At 38.1% G+C, this 14,025-nt stretch overlaps 2 protein-coding genes across 23 annotated transcripts in view; one reads left to right on the top strand and one right to left on the bottom strand.

Annotated features, from left to right (window-relative positions):
• The window catches only part of MAP2 (microtubule associated protein 2), a 300,424-nt gene that overhangs the window by 237,923 nt on the left and 48,476 nt on the right, over positions 1 to 14,025 (top strand). For all 22 annotated transcript variants that reach the window (XM_066345316.1, XM_066345323.1, XM_066345324.1 and 19 more), the window contains 2 exons: positions 7,320 to 7,433; positions 9,769 to 9,846. In XM_066345316.1, coding sequence (XP_066201413.1) covers positions 7,320 to 7,433; positions 9,769 to 9,846 — 192 coding nt within the window. The remainder of the gene's footprint in view (positions 1 to 7,319; positions 7,434 to 9,768; positions 9,847 to 14,025) is intronic.
• ACADL (acyl-CoA dehydrogenase long chain) overlaps positions 1 to 14,025 on the bottom strand; it is a 711,748-nt gene that overhangs the window by 227,675 nt on the left and 470,048 nt on the right. The window lies entirely within an intron of this gene.

Consider the following 14,025-nt stretch of genomic DNA (forward strand, 5'->3'; position numbering starts at 1 on the left):
AAAAGTGAGGGAAAATTCTGGAATCATACACTTATACTCCTTACCAGTCTCAGCCCCTCCAGGTTGCATTAGCATTTCAGAAGAGGACAAATGTAACTATGGACTCTTCAACCAAAATCTGTGGCCATTACTAGTACAACTTCAAATAAATAAATAAATAAATAAATAAATAAATAAATAAATAAATAAAACAGAAACAAGACATGTCCTTCACTGAGATTGCCCCATTGTGAACACAATTTAAGTGTAGGACACCAAGTCTTAGTTATCTGTTTACCCCCCACCCCCATAATGCCTAAGCATAGTATCACTCTCTATAGTACCCATCAGAACTGAACCCCGTGCAATCATGATTTCTTATCTTAAAAAAAACCATTTATCCCCCTAAATTAACTTGACCTCAAATGTGTCTTTCCCCATTAACTAGAATTTTCTTTGTTTTAATCAGGATGTCTTTAGGAAAAAAAAAAATCTTTCTATGAAAAGGCTGATAGGCGAAGTTCAACAGCTGCAGTGTTGGCCTGGGTGACCCTTTGAGGTCTGCTGGGGTCTGAGTGGGGAGGGGTATGCCGACACTGGCCTCTTTAATTAATGCGAAGGTCCAGGGGAACAAACAAAAAACCCAACAAATGCTCTTTTCATTTCCTTCATCATCGGTTGATTACTGGAAATAGGTTCAGAGAAACCATTTACTCCTCAAATTAAGCAAAGAACTTTTTCCCCCTGTTTTTATGAACTTATGTAGGGTATTTGTTTAGCAGGCTGCTTGGAACTGCACAGTGCTTTCCTTGTTGACTAGTTTCCACCAGCAGCAGCAATTAGCATCAGTTTCCTAGGCAACCATTCTGTACCCTACTGAGAAAAACCTTTTCTTGACAGGAGCATTCTGTCTAAAATTGTTTTGTTTTCCTTCTTTCACAAGTGTACGGTAGGCTTGTCATTTCTTTTAACACAGCACTGTTATTCTCAACAGCAGAAACATCTACTGGCTTTTATATTCTATATGGTTGAATTTATTGTCAATGTCTCTTACTTCCCTTATAAAAACCTGAAAGAAATCAACGAAAATAAGTTCTCAAGCTTATGCCAATTTCCTTGGGGTTTTTTTTGTTCCCGGTATAATTGGTTACCTTTGCATGTTCAAGTTATCACAGCTGGTCCTGATAAAAATCCAAAGGGTACACTTTCCAAATCAGACCTTTGTGTACACCAACAATGTCATATAGACTCAGAAGCAAGCTGAAGGTTTCAGGGCCCCTGAGAAAGTTTTGACTCCATCCCTCTTACTGTAAATCAACCAAGCAATATTGATAGAGTAATACAACAAAATAATTAAACTAAATATATGGTCTAAAAACCATACTGAGACTGTCTTAAATTTTTTTTTTTTTTTTGTATTTTTCTGAAGCTGGAAACGGGGAGAGACAGTCAGACAGACTCCCGCATGCACCCGATCGGGATCCACCCGGCACGCCCACCAGGGGGCGACGCTCTGCCCACCAGGGGGCGATGCTCTGCCCCTCCAGGGTGTCGCTCTTTTGCGACCAGAGCCACTCTAGCGCCTGGGGCAGAGGCCAAGGAGCCATCCCCAGCGCCTGGGCCATCTTTGCTCCATTGGAGCCTCGCTGCGGGAGGGGAAGAGAGAGACAGAGAGGAAGGAGAGGGGGAGGGGTGGAGAAGCAGATGGGCTCTTCTCCTGTTTGCCCTGGCCGGGAATCGAACCCAGGACTTCTGCACGCCAGGCCGACGCTCTACCACTGAGCCAACCGGCCAGGGCTGTCTTAAATTTTTTGATGTGATGATACTGTGATCAGAAGAGCATGGCACTGATATGGCATGAATCAGCATTGCAGAAAACCAGAATGCTGCAACAGTTATAAATGCCGAATAGTACCAAATAAAACCGTAGAGTAAAAATAACTGTATCTTTTTTGTTTAAATAAGTGGTACTAGTCTCATATATTGTCTGTAAGGCAGGCAAGGAAGTACTCATTGACAAAAATGACTGAATCATCTCAGTGTATGACAAAAATCTTTCAAGTCTTTATTGATATATTTTCAGTCAAACAGTGATCATAAACTTAGATGCTAATAAAACAAGGATTAAAACAGTATTATGTAATTTAAATAAGTATTTGATATATATTATTTCATTTTATTGTCACAGCACATTAAAATCTAAATGCCACTTTTATTCCCCTTAACAGATGGAGAATCTGTAGGTTAGAAAGATTGTCACTTGTGGCTAGTAAGAGATAAAGGTAGAATTTTATCCCTAGTTTTCTGACACTAGAACCTATTTTATACACTATTTGTACTCCTCTAATGTAAATCAAAGAGACACTCAAATGGGACAGTTGTCTTTATCCATTATTTTGCCAGTTTCCCCATCTGAAAAATGTATTATTGTGTCGATTAAATAATATTTCCAGGAAATAAAAGTATCCTAATGTAACAAGTTGTTTAATAACCTTGTATCACAGTATGATGTTTGTTCATTACTTAAGTGAAATGTGAATAGTTTAGCATGATATTTTTTGTGTATTTTCAAGTAGGTTTCTTATACCTCTTTGCCTCCTGCTTATGTTTCCATCCTCAATATAAAGAAAAACTATTGTGTCTTTTTTTTTTTTTTTTGTATTTTTCTGAAGTTGGAAACGGGGAGGCAGTCAGACAGACTCCCACATGCGCCCAACCGGTACCACCCGGCATGCCTACCAGGGGGTGACGCTCTGCCCATCTGTGGCGTTGCTCTGTTGCAACCAGAGCCATTCTAGCACCTGAGGCAAAGGCCATGGAGCCATCCTCAGCGCCCAGGCCAACTTTGCTCCAATGGAGCCTCGGCTGTGGGAGGGGAAGAGAGAGACAGAGAGGAAGGAGAGGGGGAGGGGTGGAGAAGCAGATGGGCACCTCTCCTGTGTGCCCTGGCTGGAAATCGAACCCGGGACTCCTGCATGCCAGGCCGACGCTCTACCACGAAAAACTATTATTTCGTACCAGAAGTCACTTTATCTACTAAAGACTGTTTTTGAATACTGACCCTATCTCTGTTGCCTAGAACAAGTTTTTAAAACAGACTTTATTTTTTTACCTCCAGATGTTTATCTACATAGTGATAATCTATTATCATCTGTTCCCTGGGTTTTTATCTTTAAATCATTTATTTTAAATTATCCTAAAAGTAACAATATTTATTAGATATTATAAGATGAAATGTTTTAAAGAAGTTGCTTTTAATGTTTTTTCTTCCAACCATTTTTTAAGGCAGATCACTTAACAGATTATTTCCAAGTTGTCATTCATTTATTTTATTTAAGTGACATGATTTTACAGCTACATCCTGAGATGTTTTTGTGTTATTGTCTCATAACCATAGTGACACTACTGATAAAATAATGTTAATATTCAAATACTGATTATAAGGTTCTCACTGCAATGCAAAAACTATTGTTAGTTAATTACTTTAAAATCCTGACATTAACAAGAAAGATAACAAAGTACATATCACATACACTCTTTAAGACAATTTTAAACATAAACAAAAAATGTCCACTGCCAGAAAACTTTAGACATTCAAAACAAAGATAATTGAACCTTTAATACTTTCAGTTTACAGAAAAAAAGTGTCATGTTTTTAGCATCAAAGATCAGTGTCACTTTTCAATTATATATAATGAGTACTAATTTCTCAATTTATGTGTAATCTAGATTCATCTTTCATCTTTTGAACAACTAGGTCCTATTCATAATTTTACACACACAACGAATGGAAGAAAAAATAACAAAAAAAAGTAAAAAATAAGAAAAGGAAGAAAAAAGTAGAAATATTAAGTAATGCAAAATTAAAATGTGATCTCAAAAAGTAATTTTTCATGTTGCTCATTGTCCCTGAGAGTAGATAAGGGTTATCACGCTTTTTTGGAGCACTGGCAAGAAGACAGTCCTAAATTGGGACTTGCTGGCAGAAATCTAGAGCAGATTACAGCCCAGGACCTATGCAGCCAGAGATGTGGGTATGGATGAAGCTAGATAATTAATAACAAAGATAGCATTTACTTTTCTCTAGCTATTTGGGGGGGGATTGTTCCTGGCATCAACACAGAGGTTCATGGATTAAGTGTATTATCTGATGTCCATATTAATAATTTCCTAGTTAGGTTAGACTATTTAGAGCAGTGGTAGTCAATCTGGTTCCTACCACCCACTAGTGGGCGTGCCAGCTTTCATGGTGGGCAGTAGTGGAGCAACCAAAGTACAAATAAAAAGATAGATTGAACTATAGTAAGTTGTTTTATAAAGATTTATTCTGCCAAACTTAGTGAAAATCTGACATAAAGTACTTGGTAAGTAATTATTATTAGATGCTTTAACTTGCTGTAACTCTGCTTTATAAATTTTATAAAGTAAAGTTACTTCCCTACTTTATAAATCATCATTACTGTGGAACTGGTGAGTGGTTAGAAAATTTTACTACTAACAGAGATACAGAAGTGGGTGGTAGGTATAAAAAGGTTGCCTACCTTGGTTTAGAGCATACCACAGTTGCTCTTTCTATACTAAGGTAGAAAACCCAGAAAAAACATATGACTGGGGAAAATAAAGACACCTTGGTGAAGAATTATTTAGAGGTCTTCTTTTTATTTGAGTTCCCTGATGTACCGAGCCTGTTATATACTTATGTAGCTGAGTTCCCACAGCAATCTGTGAGATAGGTAGTAGTACCTATGGGTGAGGCATTGAAACTCCATAGGTCTGAGTAAACTTCATAAGATGAAATAACTAGAAGGCAGCAAGCATGGATCATATCCATATGTGTGTAAATACCATGAATAAAACCTTTAATGTTAATTCTTTATCCTTTTAAAAAATTGTATTAAGCATGAAATCTGGGCAAAGATCAATGAGAGGAACTCAGAATTGCAACAAGGACAAGGAGAGACTCCTTAACTTGGGAAACTATACACAGCAGGGCTGATAAGGCATGTATACCAGCACAGTTTCATGCGAGATATACTAAGTGCCAGAGGAGATGTTAAATTTTGCATAAGTGTGAGCAGGGAAATGCAGGAAAGAGCTAGAAGACACTTTTTTTTCCCCTGAAGTGAAAAGCGGGGAGGCAGAGAAACAGACTTCTGCACGCGCCAAACCGGGATCCAACTGGCATGTCCTCCAGTAGGTGATGCTTGGCCCATCTGGGGGCTTGCTCCGTTGTAATGGAGCCACTCTAGCGCTTGAGGTAGAGGCCATGGAGCCATCCTCAGTGCCCAGACCAGCTTTGCTCCAGTGGAGCCTTGGCTACGGGAGGGGAATAGAGAGGCAGAGAGAAAGGAGAGGGGGAAGGGTGGAGAAGCAGATGGGCGCTTCTCCTGTGTGCCCTGGCCAAAAATTGAACCCGGGACTTCCACATGCCAGGCCGATGCTCTACCGCTGAGCCAACTGGCCAGGGTCAACACGGGGGTTTTATATGCAGCCCAGTTTTTGCATGCTTGTTCCACCTCTCCATTATACAATTTTCCATAGAAAATTAGCTCAGTGGTAGAGCGTCGCCCTGGCATGTGGAAGTCCAGGGTTTGATTCCCAGCCAGGGCACACAGGAGAAGCGCCTGTTTCTCCACTCTTCCCCCTCTCCTTTCTCTCTTTCTCTCTCTTCCCCTCCTGCAGCCAAGATTTCATTGGAGTAAAGTTGGCCTGGGTGCTGAGGATGGCTCCATGTCCTCCACCTCAGGTGCTAGGATGGCATGCCGGGTGGATCCTAGTCTGGTGCATACAGGAGTTTGTCCCTCTGCTTCCCCCCTGCTTCTCACTTCAGGGGGAAAAAAAAGCCTAAATCTGAATGAATCAGGTAAAAACTGGCAGATCTCCCCCAATCTGCTTGTGAATGGGCAGCTTCCAATAAAAAAATTCAATGAAATATTTATTCTAAAATTTTGACTAAAATTATAAGAGTATACCTCACCCCGACCTCTGCCTCCACCTTGCCAAATTCAACTCGTTTCTATTCGGCTATAAGTGGGCTTATTTCCTAGTATGGTAGACTGTTATGTAAAGGTAATGAAAAGTTAAATTCTGTTGAATTTATTTCTAACCTAGAACATATTTTTAAACTCAGAATGCTGTTTTCATTTTTAGTTGATATGTGGAATATCATATCTTGAATATTTTTCTGACTAGGTGACATAAAATTAGCACTGTTTAGCACTGTCGTGCCCCAGTGGATGCCACTTTAGGCTAAAAACTAGTTATCTGGTCTCTCACACACTGATCACTTTAATGATGAAGCTTCGCCTCCCCCCAACTTTTTTTTTTTTTAACAGAGACAGAGAGAGTCAGAGAGGGATAGATAGAAACAGACAGACAGGAACAGAGAGAGATGAGAAGCATCAATTATCAGTTTTTCTTTGCAACAGCTTTTGTTGATTGTTCATTGATTGCTTTCTCATATGTGCTTTGACCGTGGGCCTTCAGCAGACCGAGTAACCCCTTGCTCGAGCCAGCGACCTTGGGTCCAAACTGGTGAGCTTTTGCTCAAACCAGATGAGCCCGCGCTCAAGCTGGCAACCTCGGGGTCTCGAACCTGGGTCCTCCACATCCCGTCTGACTCTCTATCCACTGCGCCACCACCTGGTCAGCCCCCCCCCCCCCTTTTAATGAAACTATTGTACTGACTAGGTAAGTATGTCTTACATGACCTTGAAATCTTTACAGCATCTGCTATCTAGGAAAGTAGTCGCTGTTAAGAAAATGACCATCTGACATAACATTTCCATGTATTACATTCACGGTTTATCTTCTCAGGGTTGTTTTCTGGGTTGGTCTTGTTTACACTGATCCTAAATAATGCTGTTTCATCTCAAATTTCATACTTTGAGGCATGTTCTTTAGGTTTTAAATCATGGCATTTCTGCAGTCAGCATAGAAACGTATTTTAATGACAATTTTCTAGAAAACTGTAACAAAATTACACAGCTTTTAGGTTAAATCCGAAATGAATTCTCTCTGAATTTGTTTTACTAGGTACAAATAATTAACTCTTCTTCTGTTTATGTGAACAGCTTTTTAAAAGTAAACCGCCATGCCGATTAATTATATTTCTTTTATTCTGTCTGCTTTTTGCTAGAATGCAAATTTCTTTTATTTTTTCTTCTTCACTTTTTTCCAAGTTACAATATATGTATTTAGGTTTTATCTGCAACTTAATAAATTCTATCTAACAGAGGAAATGATATCCTAATTGACTGTCTTGTTCACTTTGCCTCTTTGCTACCTGTTTGGGGCATCTACCTCATCATTTTATTTTCTCTTGTCACTGTTTATTCCAGAGGAGGTGTCCGCAAGGATAGTGCAAGTAGTCACGGCCGAGGCGGTAGCGGTCCTGAAAGGGGAGCAGGAGAAAGAAGCTCAGCAGAAAGACCAGCCTGCAGCTCTTCCTTTAGGTAAATGAGAAAGAACCTCAGATTGGGGCTGTGTCCGCTGCACCCTGAGCACAGGATCGGGTCTTCGTGTTCAAAGATAAGCCGTATCTCCTACTTCATCCTCACATGGAACGTTCATCTGAAACCTCTGTTGAAATGCGCTGGGACGTATTTTCACCTTTCTCGACAAGGTCATTGTGGTGTTTGGATAGACTTTAGGGTGATCAGCTTATATAGTTAGACTTTTTGCCCCTATATTACCCTTAGTTTTGCATTTCCAGACCACACAAGAGAGCCATTATAAAAGTAAAGCCAATGTATTTTGATGTTCATGGCCCCCACTCATAGAGAAAATGCACTAATACTTTAATTAGAAGTCATTGTTTCCTTTTGTAGGTTTTTGACGATCTATATTTAAGCCTTGTTTTCATCTCTCTGAACCAGCCTACACAAATCCTATAGCCAGAGATTTGTTAGAATCATCTTGACTTTTAATCCCGTATAAAGTACTGGTCTTCACTTGGTTCATTTAAGGACACTGACGTGGCATTTCTCTCTCCCTTGGCCACAAGTCAAATACCTTCTAAGGCCAAACAAACAGGTAATGTAATGGTGCTTGCCAAGAAAAGCACTCTCAGCCAAGGGCTTGTTGCCCTACTGTAGATAAGTAGATGATAGATAGATAGATAGATAGATAGATAGATAGATAGATAGATAGATAGACAGATAATACATGCTGTGACATAAGAAAGGATACTATCTTTGGTTCAAAATAAAGGTTTATTTCACAAGTACATAGATGTAAAACATAGAAAAGCATGGTTTTTAAAGCATAAAAATAGAATATACCCCTTTTTTCTCTTACAGTCTAAAGCAGTGGTTTCAACCACCAGACTCTAGTCTATAATCTTTATATAACATCACCGTGGTGAACTCTTTCACACACCAGCATGAAATTTCTGGCAGACCAGCATTGGTCCATGGACTGGCAGTTGAAAACACTGGTCTAATTTATACTTCATATTTGATTTTCTGATCAGTAACCCCTAAATTGTTATTAAAAATTAAACAATAAAAAACTCTGATTTTCACAGAATAATAAATTCAATATATTCTCATTATTTTTAATCAAATGTCCTCTGATTATCAATTATTTTTCCCTTGAAACAGAGAGGGAAAATTACGTAAAACATTGACCTTTTGTCTGTGGTCTATGTCTATTGTTTGAAATTTAAAAAAAAATATAAAACCCACCTTGTCTTTTTAATTTGAAACCTTAAAGTATGCCATATAAAAGTCCACAGGGCCAAGGAAGTAAAGAGTCCCTTGTCATCCCAAAGCTGCTTTTGCTAGCTGTTTTATGAAATAAAAATATACATAATATTTAGATTAGATTTTACCACTGGCCCTGACTGATAAAATTTTCTTTTGAAATTTGTTCCTTTTATATGAGTGCTCACCGAGTGTCTTGAAGAGGAAACTTAGAGTTGACTGTGAAGGAATTACATCTTTTAGAACCTTTCTTTTCAGTCCTTCATGTATAATGTCAAGGTCAGATTACTTAGCTCCCCCTGGTACATGAGTTTTGTTTGAAGGTTGCCTTCAGCGATTAGAGCTACATTTTTCTTTTCTGAGAGTACATACAAATGATGGGACAAAATGTTATTTAAATAATACAGTACCTGCCTGAACTGTGGTGGTACAGTGGGTAAAGTGTTGACCTGGAATGTTGAGGTCGCTGGTTCGAAACCCCGGGCTTTCTTGGTCAAGGCACATGTGGGGGTTGATGCTTCCTGTTCCTCCCTCACTTCTCTCTCTCTCTCTCTCTCTCTCTCTCTCTCTCTCTCCTCCCCAAAATAAAAAATAAATAAAAATTAAAAAAAAATACTTTACCTAAAATAACTGAATGATTAAGGTAATATTTGTTTCCAGATCAAGAAGTTGAACAATAAAGAATTCTAATATATTTTTAGTCTATCAAACCAAATCTAAACTAAAGTACCTGCTTGTTTGTGTTTGAATATAGTAAATTAGGACAAGGATGAAATATTTATTACTCGAACAAGCAGACATAAATTAATGGGATTAATGATAGGAATTTAGTGGGCAGCTCTAATCCATTTTATGGAGAAAGTGAAATTATTATTTTTAAATATTAAATGCTCTTCTTTCTCTTTAGGTTTTCAAAAATATGTGAATCAGGTAATGGAGCTAAAAATAAGTCAAGTGCAGCTTACTATTGAATCTTTCTCTGAATTTCATAGAGATCTTTTTACAGGTGACAGAACTGCCTACACATCTACTGGCCTAATATGATTAATTGTCATATCCCACTTTTTCATTGTTTGATCTTTAGCAGCTGAAGAGACAGCTAATCTGCCTCCTTCTCCACCCCCATCACCAGCTTCAGAAAAGACTGTCGCAGTGGAGGAAGGTAAGGCCTATTGCACTGTTTCAGGTTTGTCTTCTGATAAAGGATAAATAAACATCAATCCATCAATCCATTAGCACTAGACTTCAGTATGAGTTAGTATGTGACCCAGCTGGAGAGCTGTTTCAAATAGTTAAGAAGAAACAAAGACTTTAATAAATGTATAATCATTTATCCATATAAAAGCAGATGTAGAGGAATATGGTAAACAAAAAAGGAAAAATATGTTTGACAAAAGAAAACATATCTTCGTGTTTAAATTGTCAGAATAACCACAAGAACCAATTTACTTAATGCAGAGTGTTTTGACAAAAGAAACACTTTTATCTTATAAGTGACTAAACAAATAAAAATGGTGAAATCAACACTTCCTTTTGGAAGTGTTGTCAGGACTTGTCTCTGTTTTGCTGAACATTGTATTGCCAAGACCTTCCCCAGGGTCTGGGCTTTTGGAAACTCTCAATAAATATTAATGAATAAATAAAGGAGTTAATGAATGAATTTGACAGAGAGAGCAGTGAACTGGAAGCTGAGATCATGGCTTCTTTCCCGCTGAGACCTGTTATTGTCCATGAATCTATTTATGCATTTGCTCAACATGAAAAGCCATGTCAGCTTTTGAATTCTTGTTGAAAAAAATAGAGGGATGTCTTTGAAGAATATTCATTCAGAATCTGAGATGAATGGCGCTATTTAAAAGCAAACTGATATTGGCTCTTAGATCAGTTAACTTTTGTGTATTATTTGCAATACAGGAGAAGGCAAAGGAGAGCTACACAGCTCAAGTGTTACTTTAATATAATTTAGTTTTCATATACTAATATCAGAATTTTAGTATTATTCTATTTTATTGATTTATTCATTTATTTTTCTTGTCCCTTTTAGAGCTCATTTTATTATGTTAAATATTGAAACATCACAAAAGACACACTGCCTTTTTATAATTTGTAATTAGGTTCATTTAAAATACTCTTTGATTTCCTCAATACAGACTTTCCTAAATTACTAAACTATAAATTATTAATAGCCCTGGCTGGTTGGCTCAGTGGTAGAGCGTTGGCCTGGCGTGCAGAAGTCCCGGGTTCGATTCCCTGCCAGGGCACACAGGAGAAACGCCTATCTGCTTCTCTACCCCTCCCCCTCTCCTTCCTTTCTGTCTCTCTCTTCCCCTCCCGCAGCCAAGGCTCCATTGGAGCAAAGATGTCCTGGGCGCTGGGGATGGCTCCATGGCCTCTGCCTCAGGCGCTAGATTGGCTCTAGTCGCAACAGAGCGATGCCCCGGATGGGCAGAACATCGCCCCCTGGTGGGCAGAGCATCGCCCCCTGGTGGGCGTGCCGGGTGGATCCCGGTCGGGCGCATGCGGGAGTCTGTCTGACTGTCTCCCTGTTTCCAGCTTCAGAAAAATACAAAAAAATTTAAATAAATAAATAAATAAATTATTAATAAATATAATTTATTTTGTCACAGATTTATAAATCAAAACTTTTTTAGTAGGGGTTTTTCTTTCTTAAACTGAAGTCTTTTTTTCAAATTTACTGCCTGAAATAATGTTAAACAAACTAAAGTATTTTGATAAATAAAAGAAACTTTGGAGACTTTGATCAATGCACATAATCAGTGTCATAAAAACCACTAATTATTAGTTAATTCCCTGAAATTTTGATTTGATCTTTTAATTCATAAATTTGAGCAATTCTTTTTTGCCTTATGTTCATTCATTCATTCAACACATATTTAAGGAGAACCTACAATGTATCCAGTACTCTTCAAATTCTGGATCTACATTAGTGAACAAAACAGACATGATCCCATTTGTAGGGTGCACACAGTCTAGTGGAGGACAGAAATCCAATAAATAAGCTTACACATAATTTTGAATTGGATTAGTACTAGGGAGGAAAAGAACAGGGAATTTTAAGTTAGAACAAGAGAAATCTTTTTTTTTTTTGGATGGTAAGAGACAGTTAAGAAGCTAGGTCCAGACGCTCGCGGAAGTGTTGGTCAAGCAAAGGTAAAGTAAAGAGGCAGTTGGGGCAGAGACACCAGGATATGCAAAGGCATTGAGGTGGGTGGGCAACAGCATGAAGTGTTCTAGGAGCTGTCAAGGAGCCTCAAGGTTAATTAATGGTGAGAGAGAGAAGTAGAGTAGTGGAGAATTCAAGAGCAAGCAGCAGCCAACTGGGCTCAGGGGTCTGGATTTCATTCCAAATACACTAGCAAGACTTCCATGACAGTGTTTCTGAGCTCCTACTCACCGTTTTAAGTGTCAGAGAATCCTGTGGACCCAGAGAGGGGTATGATGTGGACTCCAAAGTCGGTAGAGATCAAGTACTTGACTCTTCTTACTTTTATACGGAAGTTGGAGCAGAAAGGGCACCAGGGGCCTCCACCATCCATCTGGGAATTCACCTAGTCTGCTTTCTGGGGGGTGTTATAATGAATATAATGAAAATATAAATAAAATATAGAACCACATTTACATTTTGGTAATTTAGGTGTCACGTTCCAGAGTATAACCTTTTCTTATATATATTTCAGGATTGCTTTCCCCAGGCTGTTTCGGTACAGTCTAAGAAAATTTCAACTTCCTGTTGAAAGCAATTCGAAGACGTTTTCTTTTTAATGTTTTTCAAACATTTTTATTGAATTTTCTTCACAAAACTATTAAACTATACAAAGTCCTAATGATTTGCTTTTAAGAGGACTACCATTTTTTTAGTTATATTTTAAAGATACCCATTTACATAGCTTCTCAGCCTTCTGGCGAACATCAAGTGTAGTATCTGATCTTATCAGTTTTAAGGTATGCATTTACAAACTCTACCTCATTAATTTAAAAGCCAAGCAATATTCTCACCATAAATATGTGAAAGTTACACAATCAAACCATTCTCTGTCTTATTTTTAAGCCCTCAAAGTCTGAGTAAAAACTTGTTTAAGCTTGTTTTATCAGAAAATAAATTAGTGACAAATCACAAGACCAACTGGTTTGTAAAAACCCAGCCAAAATTCAGTTAATGTGTTGCTCAAAGCGGGTCTCATGGAAACCAAACAGGTGTAGTTTTTTCATCTAGAGATTTTTTACCCTCCTCAACACACCCTCAAAGTAACTGTGATACACAGACACAGTGACTGCCACAGCCCAGTCCTCTTTTACAAATGTAAGAGACCTCTTGGAGTCAGTGATTTGGAGGCTATGCTTACATTTTATTAATTATCAAACATTTTAAATGCTGTCTTTCCCAAAGAGGAAGCATGACAGCTTCCACCAAAAATAATTTAATGTGTTAATTATTGTCACTTATAAATATTCATTTATTATAATCAATGCAATATTAATAATTTCCAGAATACATGCTTCTTCTGGGAAACAGTTAAAGGGATTTTGATGAAAAAGTCAAACAAGTACCACATTTAGTTAAGATATTTTCAAATTAATCTCCTTTTTCTTTTTGGCTAACAATAAGAGTTGTCATTTGGACTGAACTCTTAGAATTTGGAAACCCCCACAAGAACAATGGAGTCATCAGAAAACAGAACCAGGAATTTCTCTGCCCTCTTAGATTTCCTCCCTATTTATAGGGTGGTTTTTTATGTCAGTGCAACATTATAATTGCTAATATGAAAGCAGTTTTACCTCCATATCATTCTGGGACAGCAGACCCAATTGACAAACGCAGGAGTCCTTAGTCAAAAGCTTGCAGAATGGGAAGGGCTTAGAGATAGCAAAGAACAATGCATGTGAAGCCAGCTGCCTTTACCATTGGTTGTAAGGCAGAAGATATGATGCCAACGCAGACAGAAACCACTGAGTCAAAGATACCCTATGAGACTCAGTCTCTCATAAAAGTGACTATTCGTTTGTTCCAAAGGGAACTGACATTCAAAGCTTGGGTTTTACATGGCAAACCTTACTTTAACCCAATATAAATTCTCAAATGCTTTAAAAAGAAAAGGCGTGTATGAAAGCAAATTTGGAAAGATGTATTCCTCTGCTGAAACCATTCTTGAAGTTTCTCATTATGAAAAAGAGCTATGTAAAATTTCAAGGTTCATAATGCCACCCTGGTCTTTCGAATGCCACATTATTAAAATGAAATGGAATATTCTGTGGCAACAGAAGTATTACCAAATGCATGTGTGCTTATAATTAAAGGAGGCATTCAATTCTGACCTTAAAT

Source organism: Saccopteryx leptura, chromosome 7, assembly GCF_036850995.1.
Source record: "Saccopteryx leptura isolate mSacLep1 chromosome 7, mSacLep1_pri_phased_curated, whole genome shotgun sequence".
Classification (NCBI taxonomy): Eukaryota; Metazoa; Chordata; class Mammalia; order Chiroptera; family Emballonuridae; genus Saccopteryx; species Saccopteryx leptura.